The sequence below is a fragment of the Gopherus flavomarginatus genome, chromosome 4 (assembly GCF_025201925.1).
Source record: "Gopherus flavomarginatus isolate rGopFla2 chromosome 4, rGopFla2.mat.asm, whole genome shotgun sequence".
In the NCBI taxonomy this organism is placed as follows: Eukaryota; Metazoa; Chordata; order Testudines; family Testudinidae; genus Gopherus; species Gopherus flavomarginatus.
In genome coordinates, this window is record NC_066620.1 from 211,133,221 (window position 1) to 211,152,779 (window position 19,559).

At 43.0% G+C, this 19,559-nt stretch overlaps 1 protein-coding gene across 3 annotated transcripts in view; it reads right to left on the reverse strand.

Annotated features, from left to right (window-relative positions):
- The window catches only part of FZD3 (frizzled class receptor 3), a 92,435-nt gene that overhangs the window by 46,866 nt on the left and 26,010 nt on the right, over positions 1–19,559 (reverse strand). For 2 of the 3 annotated variants that reach the window (XM_050948806.1, XM_050948804.1), the window contains exons 3-4: positions 8,571–8,767; positions 4,298–5,315 (exon numbers count right to left, since the gene is read on the reverse strand). In XM_050948806.1, coding sequence (XP_050804763.1) covers positions 4,298–5,315; positions 8,571–8,767 — 1,215 coding nt within the window. Of the gene's footprint in view, positions 1–4,297; positions 5,316–8,570; positions 8,768–13,818; positions 13,883–19,559 lie in introns of all 3 variants that reach the window. The other variant, XM_050948805.1, reaches the window with a different exon arrangement.

Below are 19,559 nucleotides of genomic sequence, written 5' to 3' on the forward strand. Positions count from 1 at the left end.
GTGATTGTGTCTCTGACCTGGGACTTGCCAGGCCTGGTTAGCCCCTCATGTAGGTTAGAGCAGTGGTTCTCAAAGTGGTGGTCCGCAGACCGGTGCCGGTCCGCGAGCCATTGGCTGCCGGAGTTTCCTCATAAGAGCATTGAATAGGGTAATAATTTGGCACATTGGAAAAAAAGATTGCCAGTACCCCACATCAGATAGTTAAAGAAGCACTGGGTTAGAGCACCTAAGGGCTTGCCTTTATTAGAATCCTAGCTGTGATGGCTCTTGTAGGAGATGTGGCTGGAGTATTCCTGTCTGCCGCAACAGCCTATATCTCTTATTCCTATTCTGCAGTTGGAATAAAATAATGTAATTCTATAGAAACCCTGTCAACATTTTAGCAAGCCATTATGCCATGGGATTAAGTGCTAGTCTCTTAACTGTAACACAGTTTACTCTTAATAAGACAAAATCCTGAAGTCCTTATTTAGGCATAAATAACTGAAATCATTCAGGGTATGGCTACATTTGGAATTTCAAAGCGCTGCCGCGGCAGCGCTTTGAAGTGTGAGTGTAGTCAGAGCGGCAGCGCTGGGAGAGAGCTCTCCCAGCGCTGCATGTAAACCACATCCCTTACGGGTGTAGCTCCCAGCGCTGCTGCCCTGATTACACTGACGCTTTACAGTGCTGTATCTTGCAGCGCTCAGAGGGGTGTTTTTTCACACCCCAGTTGCAGCACTGTAAAGTGAGTGTAGCCAAGGCCTCAGTGTTGCCTGACTAAGGACTGAGTGAGGACCTCAGGATTTGGCTCAGGAAACTCCTCCCTCCCACACAAAATAGAGCCCCTACAATTCAAACATTTTAAAGATTATTTGAAGAGAGATATGCAAGACTATCAAAACATACCAAAAATCTTAAAACTGGCCCCAAACCTTATACTGTTTCTCAATAGCTTTGATCATCCAAGGATAAACCAATTGATTGCTATTTTGTAAATCTGTTCAAATTAGGGGCCTGGATAGCTTAAGTGGGGAAGCATGTTTAGCTTCAGAAAAAGTTTCAAAGGTTAAAAGAAAAACCCTTCTAATATTCCATAGGGCCTACAGGTCCTTCGACCCAATTTGATGTTAATAGAAGCATTATTGTTCTTCCATTGACAATATAACAACTCCCGCTGAGCTATTATAATGTTAACGGTTTGCTGGAGATCTGAGTAGCATTTTTACTAAATGCTGACATTATTCCACTAACCAGGATTTTGCTCATTAAAATGCTACACATTTCCATCTTTAAAATACTCCATGAATTGTAAGCAATATCTCATCCAATTTTATACATTACAGAGACAATAGGGAGAGAACAGCTTCAAGAATATTTAGATAAGTTAGATATATTCAGTTCAGTAGGGCCTGATGAAATTCACTTGAGGATACTTAAGGAACTGGATGAAGCAATCTCAGAACAGTTGTCAATTATCTTTGAGAATTCATGGATGGGTGAGGTCCCAGAGAACTGGAGAAGGACTAACAGAAACATGCAAACTAGGGAAACGTGGTCTAGAATGATATTACTATAAAGTTGGTGCACAAAAGGCTGAAAGACTGTACTATAAAGAGTAGTTATCAATAGTTTGTTATCAAACTGCGAGGACTTATCTAGTGGGATACCACAAGGATCTGTCCTGAGTCCAGTACTATTCAATGTTTTCATTAATGAGCTGGATAATGGAGCAGAGAGCATCCTTATCAAATCTGTAGATAAGCTGGGAGGGACTGTAAGCACCTTGGAAAATAGGATTAGAATTCAAAACAATCTTGACAAATTGGAGAATTGGTCTGAAGTCAACAAGATGAAATTCAATAGACAAGTGCAAAATATTTCACTTAAAGGGAAAAAAATCAATTCCAGATAGCCAGTTTTTCCCCCATTTTGTAATTTTTCTAGTACTGCCGAAGAGGGTCTGGGAATTACAGTGGATAGCAGACAGAATGTGAGTCAATGTGATGTAGTTGCAGAAAAGGCCAGTATTCTGAGATGTATTAACAGGAATGTCCTATGTAAGACACAGGAGGTAATTGTCTCACTCTACTCAGCACTAGTGAGACCTCAACTGGAGTACTGTGTCCAAACTGTGGGTGCCACATTTTAGGAAAAATGTTGATCAAATGGAGAAAGTCCAGAGGAGAGCAACAGTAATGATTGAAAGTTTAGAAAACCTGACCTGTGAGGAAAGGTTAAAAGAAATTGGGCATGCGGAGTTTTGAGAAAAGAAGCTTGAGGGGGAACGGGATAACAGTCTTCAAATATGTAAAGCACTGTTATAAAAAGATCAATTTTTCTACATGTTCACTGAAGGTAGGACAAGAACTAATGGGCTTAATTTGCAGCAAGGGGGATTTAGGTTATATATTAGGAAAATCTTTTGAACTATAAGGAAAGTTAAGCACTTATGTATGTTTTCAACAGAGGTTGTGGAATTCTGGTCATTGGAGGGTTAACAGTTTAGTCAAAACACCTATAAGAGTTAGTCTTGGTATACTTGGTCCTGCCTCAATACAAGGGGTTGCACTAGATGATCTCTCAAGGGCCCTTCCAATGCCTTTATCTCGCTTGAGTGCTCCCTTAGCATCTCAATTGTCCAGTGGCCCCACTGTTTTTTTTCAGTAGACTTCCTGCTTCTGATGCACTTAAAAAGTAATAGCAAGCAAAAAAAAAAAAATTGAGTATGTAAGAACAATAAAGGGTTACAAGTAATAAAGGAGTATTATCAAGCCATACAAAGTATTCCTAACCTTTACGTGATATTTTTATGGCACTAAAACATGAACTTTGGTGACCCAGATGGTTTTTCAACTGCTTTAGAGCTGAACACTGACATGGTATTTATACCAGTGCAAGTGCAGACACCTAATGGAACCCATGTTGTTATATAACCCCCTTCAAATAAAGTATTGTGAAATGCTTTCCATTGAGATGCAAAAGAGAGAGCATGCTCTAGCAACTAACACACTGAATGCTTCAGAAAGTCAGTGTTTTGCCACAACCACTTTAGCACAATAAAAGAAACTAGGCTTCATCTGATCAACTACTCTCTCAGTGCCCAATTTTCCTCTTCTTTCTCACCACCAAACTAGTGTAACTGTGGAGAGTCTGGCATCTAGAATTCTCTATGGTATTTGCTTACATGGTAACTGTATCAAACAATGACAACCCAAACCTGTTCTTTAAAAATAAACCTGATGAACTACAAGCTCTGACGTTCTGTACAGAGTATTTCAGATAAGATTTTACACTATTGTTTTTTAAACATATATGGGTTTCCTGAAAGTGACATGGAAATCTGTGGTCTAAGACAGCGGCTCTCAACCTTTCCAGACTACTGTACCTCTTTCAGGAGTCTGATTTGTCTTGTGTACCCCCAAGTTTCACCTTAGTTAAAAGCTACTTGCTTACAAAATTAGAAATAAAAATACAAAAAAGTGTAACAGCATACTATTACTGAAAAGTTGCTTACTTTCTCATTTTTATCATATAATTATAAATCAATTGGAATATAAATATTGTACTTATATTTCCGTGTATAATATTTAGAGTAGTATATTTCCGTGTATAATATTTAGAGTAGTATAAACAAGTCATTGTCTGTATGAAATTTTAGTTTGTACTGACTTTGGTAGTGCTTTTTATGTAGCCCATTGTGAAACTAAGCAAATATCTAGATGAGTTAACGTACCCCTTGGAAGACCGCTGCGTACCACCAGGGATATGCATACCCCAGTTGAGAATCACTAAAACATCATTAGGTACAGCTACAGAAGACCACAAAACTCTAGAAATTGTTAACAAGCAGAACATTGATGAAATTCAGTTGCACATTAGACCTCCCTTTAGGGCAAGGCTTGAAACAAACACTTAATTCCCCCTTTAAAAGACAAGCCCCATGACCCCGCTCTTGGAATTGCTATAAAAGGGCTCCTTCCTCTGTCCTCTTGTGAGTGCCATAAATAAAAAACAAACAAAAAACCAAGGAATGAAGAGAAAAGCATTACAAATCCCACTGACTAACAAAAAGGTCAGAATTCTCCAAGGCTCTGTCAAAAAGGTGCACTGCACATTTGCTGCATAGATAGAATTGTCCTGTAACAGTCTTTTTAAAGATCAATCAAATGCACTGATTAACAGAACATAAATAATGGAAAAACCCTCCTCACCAGGAGCAGCAGCTGCTTTTCAGCAATAGATAGTTAAATACCTACAGAATCCCCTCCCTTCTCATTTCTTTGCATTCCTAAATATCCCGTATCAATTTCCTCACCTGATATGGGCATGGGATGTGATATTCTCTGCAGCGTTCTTGTATCCATGTTGTCTCCCACACACCTCGGAAAGCCTGCTCATAGAAATAGCAGCCAATTACAACCAAGAGTGGAACGAGGTACAGAACACTGAAAACGCCAATCCGGATCATGAACTTCACCAGCTTGTCCTGGTTCTCTTTTTCTAATGGGATTTCAATGCGAACCCGATTGAGGGAGATAATGCCAGCTAGCAGCAGAGAAACTCCAACCACAACATACAGGCAGAGCGGGGCAAGAACAAAATATCTTAATGCATCCACATCATAGAGGCCAACAAAACACACGCCACTAATATTGTCACCTTCAATTTTATTCATTGCTAAAAGGATGATGGTTAGAGTTCCTGGAATGCCCCATGCACTTGCATGGAAGAGCAATGCTTTCTTCTCAATTGCTTCACTGCCCCACTTTGGCACAGCTGCCAAGAACCATGTGATGGTAAGAATGACCCACCAAACACTGCCAGCCATGGTAAAGAAATACAGCACCATGAAAAGCATGGTGCAAGCTTTGTTATGAGAGCCCTGTGTCACTGTGGAAGCCTTGTACTGTGCAGGGATAGATGCATTGCATGCTACTCGGTCCTCAAGCAAAAAGCCAATGAAGAAAATTAATGACACCATCATGTAACAGACAGCATAAAATATAATGGGTCTTTCTGGATAGCGGAATCTTGTGACATCAATCAGAAAAGTTAAAAAAGTAAACAAGGTAGCAGAAAGGCAGACGATGGAAATCACTCCGATGAAATATCGGGCAAAGGAGAGCTCTTCACGCCTAAAGTACATATTTGGACAAGGAGGGGAACAGTCTCGTACCCTCAGGAAAGAATAACCCAGATCAGGGTCTATTTTCAACTCCCGGGGACACCAAAAGCCATAGTCTCTCTGCACTGCCATTGGGGCCTCTTCTGTGGGCTCTCCAGCTAAATTGAGGTCTACGAGACGAGGGTAAGGCTCATCACAATCCGGGAATCTAAAAAAAAAAAATTTTTTTTTAATTATGGGAATTATATATGTATATTTACCCATACTCTAGATATCCTGTTCTGCTTTATGTCTCCAGCTTTGGAAAACAACTGGATGGAAAACTAAACATCTACACAAAAAAGGTAATCCGCGAATCATATGGACATAATTTGATTCTCCCTCTCTATTACTAGCTACAGCCTGATTCAGCACAGCATTTAAGTAGATGCTTAAATTTCAGTGTGAATAGTCTCACAAAGGTGATTCAATCGCGTTACTCACATGCTTAGCATGTACATAAATGCTTTGCCGAACTGGGACTTCAGCTCTGTCAGGGTGCTTAGTGCTGTAGACACACAAGATACTAAGTCTCCCATCATGAACAGTTTACAGTGTTTGTAAAAATGACTGCTTTAATTTGCCATAAAACAAGATTACACATTTCATGTTTTAATTTTTAAAAAGTTGCCAAGCAAAGTATTATGGTAGTGTGCCAGCAGCACCGTAGTTAAGGCAGAGCTTTAGTTTTGCATCTGATAGCAGCTAAATACTACTGGCAGCTACACATCTTGCTTAAAAACTCTCTACTCAGTGTTGCCAACTCAATTTTATTGCAAGTCTTGTAACTCTTTGAATCTGTCACTTGATTGCCCCATTCTTGCCTTCTCTTATGAAAGTTCCCTTATCCAAGGTGTACACCTCCCGTTTCTTTCAATGAGGTAGATACCAGGTAAGACTGTTGCCATTTGATGAGAGTCTCTGCAAGTAGATGGTAGATTCTCTGGGAGTAAAGCTGTCTAGTAATAAGGTCACCAACTCTCACCGTTTTCAGTAAGACTAAAGCCACTATGGTTAGGTATCTAGACAGACACTGAGGAGACAAGGAATTGCCAGGAGCAGTAGAAAAACCAAAGAGAGGGAGCAAGAGAACATGGTGAGCAAGAGACTGAGTGGAGATACTGGAATGTGAAGGGCCAAGCACAGGAGAGCGTGGGATAGGTCAGAGGAGTGGTTCCCAACGCAGTGCCCGTGGGCACCACGGCATCCGCCGGGGCATTAATGTGTGCCCACCTAGTGCCCAGCAAGGGAGAGAAGCTGCAGCCCCACGTCTGCTGAGGACTGAGAACTCCGGGGCTGCAGGCTGCGGGCGCCGGTGTTCTCGGTCCCTGGCAGGCGTGGGGCCGCGGCTTAAGCTGGAGAGAAGCTGTGGCCCCATGCCTGCCAGGGACAGAGAACTCCAGGTTTGCAGGCTGCGGGTGCCGGTGTTCTCTGTCTCTGGCAGGTGTGGGACCCACCTAGTGCCCAGCAGGGGAGAGCAGCCACAGCCCCGTGCCTGCTAGGGACAGAGAACTCTGGGGCTGCAGGCTGCGGTGTTCTTGGCCCCTGTCAGGTGTGGGGCCGCGGCTTAAGCCGGAGAGAAGCCGTGGCCCTGTGCCTGCTGGTGACAGAATACTCTGGGGCTGCAGGCACCAGTGTTCTCTGTCCTCCAGGCTTCTCTTCGCACTGCCCAGCACTGATGCCAAAAAGCCCAAAAAAGCACCAACTCTGCAGAATGGACTAAATGCCGCCCCGTAGCATGTGCTGCCCCAGGCATGTGCTTGCTCCACTGGTGCCTGGAGCTGGCCCTGTACGTGAGTAATTGTTGGCGCCCGCCATGCTCTTCTGAAAACATTAATGTGTTACTGGCCACAAAAAGAATGGGGACCACTGGGTCAGGGTAATGCATAGTGCAACTGAAATACTGATGTGTAGGGAAAAAGGTTGAGGGGGTTCAGGGGAAAACAGGGTAGAACACAAGAACATGAAAAGCAGGAGCGACACTGAAGAGGTACAAAAGGAGAATGAGGGTGGAGGCTGAGGAGAGCTAAAAAGGAAGAGGGAAGGCTAATAGAATAGCAGCTTCCAACCCCAGAGGCTAGCAGAGAGTAAGTGGAGTCCTCCTTTGAGCAGCCAGCAAGGAAGTACAATTTTTATGTGCTTACGGTTCCATTTTGAACCTGAGAGAGACACACACACATATTGTGGGTTGATTCAAAAACAAAGACAATTTAAAAAAACCTCACAATTTGAGGGTCTGACTCATGACTTTTGAATGCCTGGCACTGACAACACTGTCTACAGTGCTATTGTAGTTGTAATGGTAGTAGGGGTAATGGGAAAGTTAGATTAAGCAAGATCTAAGTTTAAATAACAGTCTTTTTGGAAAATTAGGAATGAGTCACTAACAAAAAAAATCAGCTTCCCCCCCCCCGAACTTTTACATATACTTGAAACTGGCAAAGAATGCTCAGTAGGACTCCATCTACAGACCAACACCACTTTTAAATGAAGTGAAGAATAGCAGAATCACAGAGAAAAGGGTTACATGCTGTTAAAAAGCAGCTCAGACAAGAATTGCCATTGGATTTCTGGAATGCTGACACTGAGCTCTCTTCCCTAATGCCATAAGTGAAAGCAGATGGCGTGCGTGGGACTTAATGGATACAGCAGGTAGGGAATGGATGCCCATATTCTTGGGATGGGGACCTGAGGAATAGGATGACTTGGAGGAACTAAACCCCTCTCCAGAGTCTGGAATTGGGGCAGCCTTTGCCATTAGGTTCTCAAAGTCTCCCCTGGATTCTCATCAGCACAAGAGAGCCCTTACAGTACAATACCAATGCTTTGGCAAAAAAAGCAAGCTCTAGTCTGCCTCACCACAGACCTATAGATCTCTAAGCAGACTGTGATCATTATCTGCTCAATGTGCCACAAAGCTACCTCCTTCAAGTAAAACAGAAATGTTTTGTTGGCACTCTCTCCAGAGGTGCTTGCTTTTTGAAATAAATATTTTTAAAATACAAAAGAATAAAATGTACTTACTTCAGTTGAATACAATTTTACAAAACTGGTTTAAAAGGTATAAAATGTCAGCTATGGCTATCTAATACAGCTTTAACCGTACTGGTGCACTGGTCAAAACAGCGTGGGGGAAGAAAATAAAATTGAACTGGCACACTAATTCCCTTTAAAATCTCACACTTAATTTACCCTAATCACATATAGATATTTTCAGCATGTGGGTGTGTGTGGGGAAATGAGAGAAATATGAAAGTAGTTTCCTTCCCAGGAAACAAGCTGATACACTAAACAAAGGAAGGAAAAATAGGGTTATTGTTTGTAGTGGAAAACATGTTGCTGGACTGGAAAAGAGACATTTTAAAACATCCTGGAACACATTAAAATTTTTAGATGATGGTTCTGAAAAAACAGATTTGCTAACCTGCTGCATTCCATATCCTCTGGCCAAGAGACGCCAAACATCTCCATGAGTTTGGAACATTCGCTGTATGCACGTTGACAAAGCCTGCGACATGGGAGAGTGACACGTCCATACTCCATACAGACTGGAGCATAAAGGGCACATAGAAATGGTCGAAAATCCCTGGAGCATTCCAGATTGACCATAGGATGAAATGGCTAGAAAAGAAAAGAATAATTAAATAGCAGCAGACTGCAGTTTTGTGGAAATCAGCAGCAGTAAGGCATACTTTGTCTTATGAATCATTCTAGCCTTTATCATCATTCTCCCAACCAAGAGCTGCCTTATGGAAGTTGGGATCATCATAATAATGCTCATAAGGCTTCACTTAACGCAAATATAAGCATTAAGAAAGCAAGCAAGCAAGAAACCCCATGCTAAATAGTATCAACTGCTCTTCTAAGAAATTAACATTCCTCCCCTCCAGAAAACAAACAAAAAAACAAACAAAAACACTTGCTTTCTTTTTTTGCTTGTCTATGGCCATGGCTACACTAGAGAGTTGCAGCGCTGGTGAGGGGGTTACAGCACTGCAACTTAGGATGTGGCCACACTTGCAAAGCACGGCCAGCGCTGCAACTCCCTGATTGCAGCGCTGGCTGTACACCCAGTCGAGCCTCGGGTGTAGTGATTCCAGCGCTGGTGATCCAGCGCTGGTCAGCAAGTGTGGACCCCACCAGCGCTTTTATTGACCTCCGGGGTATAAGGAGGTATCCCAGAATTCCTGTCCACAACAAACCAGAAGAAAGGAGGAGCTCGGAGTTCAGCCAAACTGCTTATTTAAAAAACCAACTCAGCTCCTGTTTGCTGAGTGAGCGGAGGCAGGCAGGGGAATTACTTTGGAATGTTCACAGCTCTTTGCTTGAAGAGAGAAACAGCACGCTCACACGGCAGAGGGGGAGGGGGAAGTCCATGTTGAGCAGATGCTTATCTGGTCTGACGGCTATTTAGGAGTGCATAATTTGCATTTAGTGAATGAGAGATGGGTGGGGGAAGGGGTCAGAACTTTTAAAATGATTGAAGGTAGGCACTGTGTGTCTTCCAGTCCTTAGAACTTGCAAGGCAGGGAGCTGAGAACAGTGTCAGCTCCAAAAATCCAATCTCTCTGTCTCTCCCACGCTCCCTGTCACATTCCACCCCACTCCCCTCTTTTGAAAAGCACGTTGCAGCCACTTGAATGCTGGGATAGCTGCCCACAATGCACCACTCCCAACAGCGCTGCAAATGCTGCAAATGTGGCGACACTGCAGCGCTGGTAGCTGTCAGTGTGGCCACACTGCAGCGCTGGCCCTACACAGCTGTACGAACACAGCTGTAACTACCAGCGCTGCAGAACTGTAAGTGTAGCCATGGCCTATGAAGTGCAGATCCACCATAGCTGCCTACTTACTAGGATCCCCCAGGTTAAATTCTACTCATAATGTCCCACCCACCTTCAAGAGTGCTGAACAATGCAGGTTGCCTTTTGGGGTAAGGAAACATGACATGGTTTTATACTGTGATTTTAAAGACATTCTTCCTAGTCAAAAGCTGATATAATCATCCTCACATCCTTCCCTTAGTCTTTGTTTAGCAGAGCTAGACTCTGCATTTTTATTGCTTTTGCAAAGTACACATGGCGGATACTTTGTATTCTATTTTTCCCATTCATCTTACCCAACCAACTATGCATACTCCAGGGCAGGCAGCTGAAATTTCAGCTGTCATCACAACTGTATCCATAGATGGGAACTGGGCTGAGCATGACTTGAAGTCATGGTCATTCCTATAAATTCACCAGTGGATATGAAAGGCTAACTTCCTTTCACCTGCAAAAGGTAAATCTAGTTATTGTGACGCCATGTTAGATGTGTCACAATTACTGACCAGCCAAGTATTTGAGTTTTTTTGGGAGAGAAAGCATTAATAAGTGGTAAGGCCATGAAATCAGAGCTAGAGGGTAAAATAAGAAAGTAGGGGGCAAAATCAACAATGTTTTATTTCTGTATCACCTTATGACAGGCATAAGTAATACTGACTGACAGCAATGCTTAACTACAGCAGTGAAAGGAAATCTATCACAATTAACTCAACACAAGGCTGTCAAAGTGGATTTCAGAGGTGAAAAGTTAAAAACCTGACAAGTTATTTGCTTTCTTGGCTACAAAAATAACAGGAAATGGACCTCACATCTTTTTCTCCTGGGAAGCTGGAAGGAACAGAAATAACTATGGGAAACCAGGGGTTAATGCTTATGAAAAGATTTTAAATGGATTCAGAACCCAAGTTGCAAATGTTACTAACCTGTGTTACTACATTATCTTATTACTTCCATCTTCATTTTTTCAGCTACTGTTTTTATGCTCTCTTATGGCTGGTCTTTAATTAGCTGCCCAGCTCTTCAGGACAGAGACCATATCTAATTATGTTTGTACAGCAACTAGCGCTATCTGGACGCACGGGACCTTTGGACACTGCTACTAACCTGTATTGTGACTATTGTTCTTCAAGATGTTTTGCACACATCCATTCAAGTGTGTGCATAATGAGTGCGCTAGAGTTGGGTACCACTAGGGAAAAAGTCTCCATCATGACATTGCATGCGCCCAGTTCTCATGCACAATGGTATGAAAGGTACAGCTACCCCAGACCCCCCTCAATTCTTTCTTGCCAGACCAACTCTGATAGAGGGGAAGAAGGGTGGGTCATGGCATGGACATGTGCAACATATCTTCAAGAACAAAACTTAAAAAACAGCTTAATAGTTTTTTCTTTTGAGTAATTGCGCATGTCCATTGCACTTCAGGTGACTAACAAGCAGTTCAATCAGGAAGTGGGTTTTGGAATCTACCTCAACAATAACTGAAGAATCACTTGTCCAAACTTGGCATCATCTCTGCAATAGTGAGATATGCACTAATGACCAAGTTTCAGCTCTACAAATATAGGTACTTGAGCCAAAAAAAGCTGCAAAAATTGCTTAAGATCTTGGAGATGGTATAAATTGGGACTGGACAACAGGGAATAGATAGATCACTCGATAAATCACCCTGCTCGCTTCGCTCCCTCTGTAGCATCTGGCACCAAGCACTATTGGAAAACAGGATACTGATCTGACCCAGTATGGCCATTCTTATGTTTATGTTGGTGTTGTGCCATCTTTCTACACTTTTTTGTCTGAGGCTTTGAATCCTTGCAAATCTGGCAGTAATCTCTAATGTGATCCTCTCCAAGGCCCTTAAAGAAGGCGGAATGAGTGTCAATCACCAGAACAGATTTCTTGCCCTGGCAGAAGGCCTAAACACTGAGATGAGGCATAACTCAGTATCAGGTGTCAGCACCTGTAAATAAGAGGGAACCAACACTCCAAGAAATAAAGGAAACCTGTACTAATCTAACTAACAAATACCACAAATTATTTACAGAAAGAGAAGATAAATGCCTAGTCAGAGGATCCATGGGTCCTGAACCCAGGTCTTGCGGTCTCCAGGCAATCACCGTATCACCAATGGCATCCAGTGAGTTGCCGGGGCTGGCAGGCTCCCAGTGGATAATGGAACCTTAACCCTAAGAGAGGCACTACCCATAGCAGTCCTGATTGGAGGAGCACCTGGCCCCATCCACCAATTTGGCTGTTCTATTTAAGATAGAAATAGGACATAAGAAGTTGTCCATGCAACTGGTCATGCTACATAGGACCCTGCTTTCTTGCCTGACTCCTGATCCCTGCTTTCCAGCCATGATCTTGATCCCTGCATTCGTTCTCTGACACAGATGCCAGCTCTTATCAAAATCTCTGAATTTGATTCTAGCTCTGACTCTCAAACCCTGGCATTCAGCTTCAGACTCTGGCTCTGACCTTGGCTCCAATTCCCAGCTTATGTCTCTTGCTCCAGCCACTAGGCATGACTACCCATGTCTCGGTCCCTAACACCTATAAGGGGAGAAACTTGCAGAAGCAAGGTAAAGCTCTCCAACTATGGACATAGGTAATAAAAAAGAACAGAGGGATCTGTGGCAACTCCGTCCTTTATACCATCACGGAGCAGCAGGAGGCAATAGAAGGTGCATTGACCGCCTGACAGGTACCGCTAAGGGGGAAAAAAAATCTGACTCTGGTGCTGTGGGGGCACATATCTGAAGTGGAATGGACATGTGCCATCACTCAAAGAAGAATTACAGCCAGTCTAATTATGTCAGTATGTTACTACTACAGCAAGAAAAACTGGTATGTGAATGTAACCTTCTGTGCCTCCTCCAAATTAGACAGACAAGAATGGCGACATTTTGGCAGCCCTACTATTCTCCATTTGTTTGTAATCCAAGTCACAGCTCAAAAGAAGCAAGGACGTAGTAGTCCTGCTGAAACAAAACACTTAACACAGCTTTGCAAGCCTCCACTCTCAGTTTTGAATCCTTCTGACAACTCTCATTTATTGCCAATGAAGCCTTCAGAGCCCAGGTCTACAGACTCACACTATGGGGCTAAAAGCAGCAGCGTAGACATTGCGACTTGGGCTGGAGCTTGGTTGGTGAAGCCCATCCCTCTCCCTAGACTCCATCCTTTGTTGTAATGTCTACACTGCTACCTTTAATATGGTAGCACAAGCCTGAGTCTATAGACCCAGACTCAAACTCTCTGCCATGGTTTTTTTTTTAAAATATGCAGTCTTGTCTACACCACAAAGTTACGTCGGTGAAAAAATTCAAGCCTTGTGTAATGTAATTAAGCTGACCTAAACATAAGAACATAAGGACTGCCATACTGGGTCAGACCAAAAGGTCCATTTAGCTCAGTTCCTGTTTTCCAACACTGGCCAATATCAGGTTCCCCAGAGTGAATGAACAGAACAGAATGGGTAATGATCAAGTGATCCATCCCCTGTCACTCATTCCCAGTTTCTGGCAAACAGAGGCCAGGGACACCATCCCTACCCATCCTGGTTAATTGCCATTGATGGACCTATCCAACATGAATTTATCTAGTTCTTTTTTGAACCCAGTGTAGACACCACTTCTGTCAACCTAGCTACCACCTCTCAGAGAGGTGGGTTTCCTCTAGTGATGAAAGAGTCCCTTTCACTTCTGTAGCATCCTAATGTAAATATACAACAGCCTACACATAGCCACAACAAACAAAAGCCCCTTCTTTTGCCCTCCCCATTTAAAATCCCCAATGTGTTTTGGCAATGCTTGTTTTCTTGCTAGCCCATCTTGCATGCTCACCTACCCAGTATGGCTTCAGCTCACCCTCATGCTGCTACATGTCGAGATAGGTTCTTGATTTCTTTGACCTGTATGAGGGAGAAACGTGTGCAAGCACAGCTGCAGAATTCCTGCAGGAATGAAGATATGTACCAGGAAATTTTAAAGGGCATAGAGGCCCATGGGTACAGCATGGCCAGTGTCAGGCTGCAGCTGGCTTTCCAGAAAACAAAAGGAGTATCATCTCTAGTCTGTTGTCTCCAAGAAATACCCCTATTATGAACAGCTGAATACTATTAGTCAGGACCCCACCACCTTCCTGCCAAAGCATGCAGACATCTTGTGTTGGAGGGCAATCCGGAACTGGCAACCACAGAGATGCAGATGCTGCTGTGATCAAGAACCAGGTGCTCTTTCAGACACAGCAGGACCCATAAAGCCAAGTAAACACTGTCAAAAGGGTCTCAGGTAGGTGTAATTTAGTAGGACTGCCCCAGTAGTGCTGGCCATAGTTTACCCCTGAAAAAGGGCTTCCCTCCTTTCCATTCCCCCAACTCCTCCTCTCAAAATGGCAGCCACACATGGCCACATGCAATGTTCTGAACTGGCAGCTTTATTTCAAGAGCATGAAATGGCAATACTAGGCAACAGTCCCCAAAAAAACCAACTAACCAAACATAACACCAGAAATTTCCTTGCTTCAAACCACAGAAGGACCAATGAGTGCCCAAAGACATCATGACGTTCTTGAAACAGACCCAGATGCTAGAACCCTGAGTTGATCAAAACACCTACACGGTCAGCAACCCAGCAGCCACTACACATCCTGGAGAACAATTCCTTTTGGCTGGTGCTATTCACCCCTTGACTTCCCCTTCCCCAAGGGCCCCAGAATTCCAATCCTCCCAACAGCAGTATCCCTGGCATTCAGCACCATGGAACAATGATGAAAACCACTATATTTTATATATATATAAATTATACACACACACACTCCTGCTGCTCACTGTGATGCAGCTGTATCTCACCTTGCACTTAAAAAACAGATATTGTAAATGATGCTTTAAAAAAGTTGCTTCGTGAAACCCCAGATTTTCTTTGCCTCCCAACAGAGATGAAAATCCCCCAAAGCAATGTCCACACCAATAAAAAACCTCATTGATAAACCAATGATTGATAAGCCAACTGTGTGGCTACTGCATACTGCCAAAGTGTGCTCCTAAAGTTCCCCTCAATCACATAGCACCTGTGGTGGCACTAGTAATTGATCGTGTGTCAGGCTGCTCAAAGACAGCAGACAGCCTGTCCATCTCATCCCTCCATTCTGGCAAAAGCATGCCTCCCCCTCCCCACCTTTGACCGTGCAGATGTTATGCAATAGACAATATGCATCAATAAAAGGAATATTTTCCTCACTGAAGTCTACACTCATCCTGAGATATCTCCTTCCATCTTCCAGAAGCACACTTCTCAACCATACTGCACCAGCTCAGCCAATAGTTAAATCTGTCCTTGCTTCTGTCCAGATGCTCAGTATGTGGCTTCACGAGCCTGGGAAACAAAGGACTCTCGAGAATCACAATTAGCATTGCAATCCCATTAATGTCAATAGGATAGTCTGGGAACTATGTCCCTTCTTTCAATTTTCCAAAAAGTCCTGTATTCCTAGAAATTTGAGTACCATGGACTTTCACTGATGTCAGTAAATCATTCACAGTAATCCACCAACACTTGCATAACCACCCCTTTCTGTTTACATACTCAGAGGAAAGGTCAGGGGGACCAATACTGGAATATGCTTCTCCTCCAAAACCTCACCACAGTTAGGGAAGCCCATTGCATCATATCCATCTATTATTTCCTAGTTGTCATCTATCATGACAACACTGAGGAGCAGAACATGCTTAAATGCTGTGCACACCTAGATGACGACTGCCTCCATGGTAGCGATTTTCCAGCCCCCAACTGATTGCCCCGATTGAGGGTAATCCAGAGTTGCAAATTTCCAGACAGGGATTGCTACCAGTTTTCCACTGTAAGAGCAGCTCTCATTTTGTTATCTGTGCACTACAGTGCTGGGGTGAGCTCATCACACAATTCCAGGAAAGTGTCCTTTTGCATCCAAAAGCTCGGGAGGCGCTGTTGGTTTTCCCAGACCTGCATCACAATCCAGACCTATCACCTGATGCTCATAGAATGGGCCCCAAACCCCTGCTCCACCCTGTGTTGACAGTTGGTCAACAAATACCTCAGGTATTCTGGTTGCTCATGATCTTATTTATTATGGTAGTACCTACAGGCTAACCAAAAATGGAGCCCCATTGTGCAAGGCACTATATAAACAGCAGTAGACAGTCCCTGCCTCATAAAGCTTACAATCTATGATAGACTAGACAGACACAGGATGGGGAAAGAGTACAACATAAAAGCACAGCGACCTACATGACAGAAAATATCATGTTAGTTCCACAATTTTGGGGGGAGGGAGGGGTTACCTAGGGAGGGACAGGTGATGAGGATGACCAGACCGGGTAGAAGAGGATAACAGGGGCAGGTATGGAGTAAAGTGAGGTGAAGAGACTCTGAGGGAAGAAGAGGGGACACAAACAGCCAACGAGCACAGAGCAGAAAAGGTCCAGTCAAAACTGTAGAAAGTTCTTTGAATATCCAAAGGGCCAAAAAGGCCCCTGTTTTGTCTGCTTCTGCCACTACCACCTGGAGGGTCTGGACGGCTCCAGTCTGCAGTTTTCTCTCAAGTCCACAGGGTGGGAGCGGGGAGGCAACATCTGGATCCAAGTGCTCCCTGAGTGACTGTCTTTCCTGCACAGTTCTGGGTCCAGAATGGGCGAGCCCAGTTAGGCACTATTTTACTCCCTCCCCTCAGTACAGCAGTCCCTGCTTTGGCTGCTTCTAACCCTACCAGAGTCTCTCTCTTGCAGTTATACTCAGTACTACTACTTTGGTTGCAAAAACACCAAAAAGTGCCCTGCCTTGTATTTAAAACAGATAGGACAGCTCTGCTAATTAGTATGGCATCCATGTTGGTAGTGAGATGACAGCGAGAAAGAAAAATGGTGCAAAAAGAAGTAGATTATGGAATGGAACAAAGGGATTTATGGGAATTTGCCCTCAAACTCCCACAATTTCCTGAGAGCAGTGATGGCACCTCAATACATGGCAGCAGCTCACAATAAATGGGTACTCTAACACATGGGGAATTTTTGTAGACAGTTGTGTACAGCACAATCTTAGTTTTGAAAAGAAAGTGTAAAGATCAAAATGGTCAAAAGGCAGCAAATGCACGTTTAATTTGTGCCTATAGGACTATAAAGAAAAGCCATCTGTTCACAACAGAATGGCTCTCTCACTTAATTTTTAACTCTTCAGTCCTGATTAGAGGTACTGAAAAGGGTAGTGGTTCATCTTTTAATTTGCACTTCTATTAAATATGGTCTTTATGTTTTAGGAGCAGATGAATGCCGATGTGTTGTCATGGTAACGATTTTCATTTGCTAGATACATGTTAGAGTTCTGATTAGCCAGCTGAGACTCCTCTTCTCACTCTACACCCATGCTGTCATGGGCTCATGAGAATTCCTCAAGTACCAGAGAGAGAGAGAGAAGAAAAAAAGACTACAATACATCCAGTTAATATCAAAGTAGTATCCATTGGGCATTATTACATACAGTGTTAAACACTGGGCTTGAAATATCCACTTGCCCAGGACCAGTAAGAAACTTTCCTGGGAAAGAGCTAGCAACTTCCGCAGAATCAAAACTTCCACTAAATGAAAAAAAAAAAAAAATTCTATCCCTTTGATTGTAAAGGTAACCTCCAAACATGATCTATGTGTATCCAGTGTCACCTCTGCAGAGAGACCTCCAGTATGCAGTGACTGTTGGTTGGGAGATGGGATCTGCTATAGTAGTTGAGTACTGGGGGCGATTGGAGTATGTTATCCTCAATCCCTGAAGGAAGAGGTATTACCCCTGGAACCACCCCAGCACACAGTTTTGCGTATCACAGCCATCTACCAACACTACCCACCACAGAAGAGAGCATGTACTCCGCTTCTGCCACCCAGCAGAGGATTCTATGGACTTGAGGGAGGAGAGGGGTGAGTAGCATAAGCTGGTTTATTTTTGGAGGATGCCCAGTAATAAATAAAATAAATAAATTCTACATTGAGGAAGGAAGAAGCATGACTTATTTGGTGTTTGTGTGGGAGGGAGAAGTGTGGTGAGGAAGTGGGAGGCTGGCATTAAACTGGGGCACAGTTCAGCCAACAGGACAAAGTCTTCAGGACCAAGGAATGACAGAAAGCAGGAGATGGGCCAGAAGGGGAATCAGTGTATTTCAGTTTGGCAACCAGTCCACGAACTAGTTGGTGTTAGGTAAATTTTTAAGCCCCTGGTTAAGTTGTTAGGGAAGAAGTACACTTGAAAATGATTGATTACCAAAGCTTTTCATTTTTTATTAGTGACAGGATAAAGATGATTTACGCAGTACCAATCACACAGGAAGCGATTCACCTTGAAGGCTAACACACTAGTATACTGTATTTCAAATACAAGTTGCCTAATATGCAATATTTCAAGCTGCATACAAAAAGTTTTCAAAAAGTATCAATTACCACAGTTTAGAACATAAGTGATTTTCCAACAGCTACTTTATGATTAACATATATAAGCACAGAGAAAATAAAGGGCAAAATTCAATGACTTCAACATTTTTATTCCCACTTAAGTCAGTGGTGAATTTGGCCTAATGAATTCAAAAAAGTTATGATTTGCAGCAGTCTCAATGCACATAATTAAGGAACAATTAATACAAGGGTGAAAATAGATGGACCAGTTGTGAACTTAGACATTTAAGGTGTAGCCCTGGCAAACCAGGCCAAACTTTAGGCCTTATCTGAGAAGCGAAATTCATTGCTGGAAACCAGTCCAGCTCACTTGTGTGTTAGTATGGTTAAGATGGGTATTGGACTTATAACAATGTGTTAAACTTTATGAAGTGCTTGTAAGTTGCTGCATGTATTAACCCTGCTTATGTCTGTATCCCGTGCTATAAGGTAATACTTTAAAATGTTTGTTCTGAACTACAACTCAAAACAAGATAAAAAACTTTACTAGTGCAAAATACTAAATTTCTATTAAAGGAATTACCTTTTGCCCATCAGGAAGAACTATAAAAACTAAAAACGAGACACTGTGGGACATCACAATACAAAGACTTTGCTACTTGCCCCTGCACACTCATGAACAAGCTACATACAAGAAGGGCTTGTCCAATCAGTTTGAATTCTGGACGGAAATAAGGATAGATGCCAAGTAATATCTCTCTCTCTTTTTTTGCTGTGTGGACTCTCTCAGGTCCAGAGCTACAAAACAGATGCAGAGACCCTCAAGGGTCAACGTGGGTCAGCCCTAAAAGACATTCAGCACTGACAGATTACTACAACTCTTTCATCTTTTGAAACCATAGACTAACTCATTGACCCAATGAAAACAGGATGGAAGAAAACCATGGGGCCCTGCACCTGTGGGAAGACCTAAAACCCAATGTCTGACACCTTCCAGGCATCTGTCCCTCACAAGCATCCTACCCCATAATGCACCGAATTTGGCTCAGGACAGAACATCATGGAGGCACAATGCTTTTGGTGGCCTTTATACTGTTCAGTTGACAACATTAAAATTAACCAATCTAATCAATCTGACTGCAGGGGCTGGGGCTTTAAAAAAACAAATATCGCAAGAGTC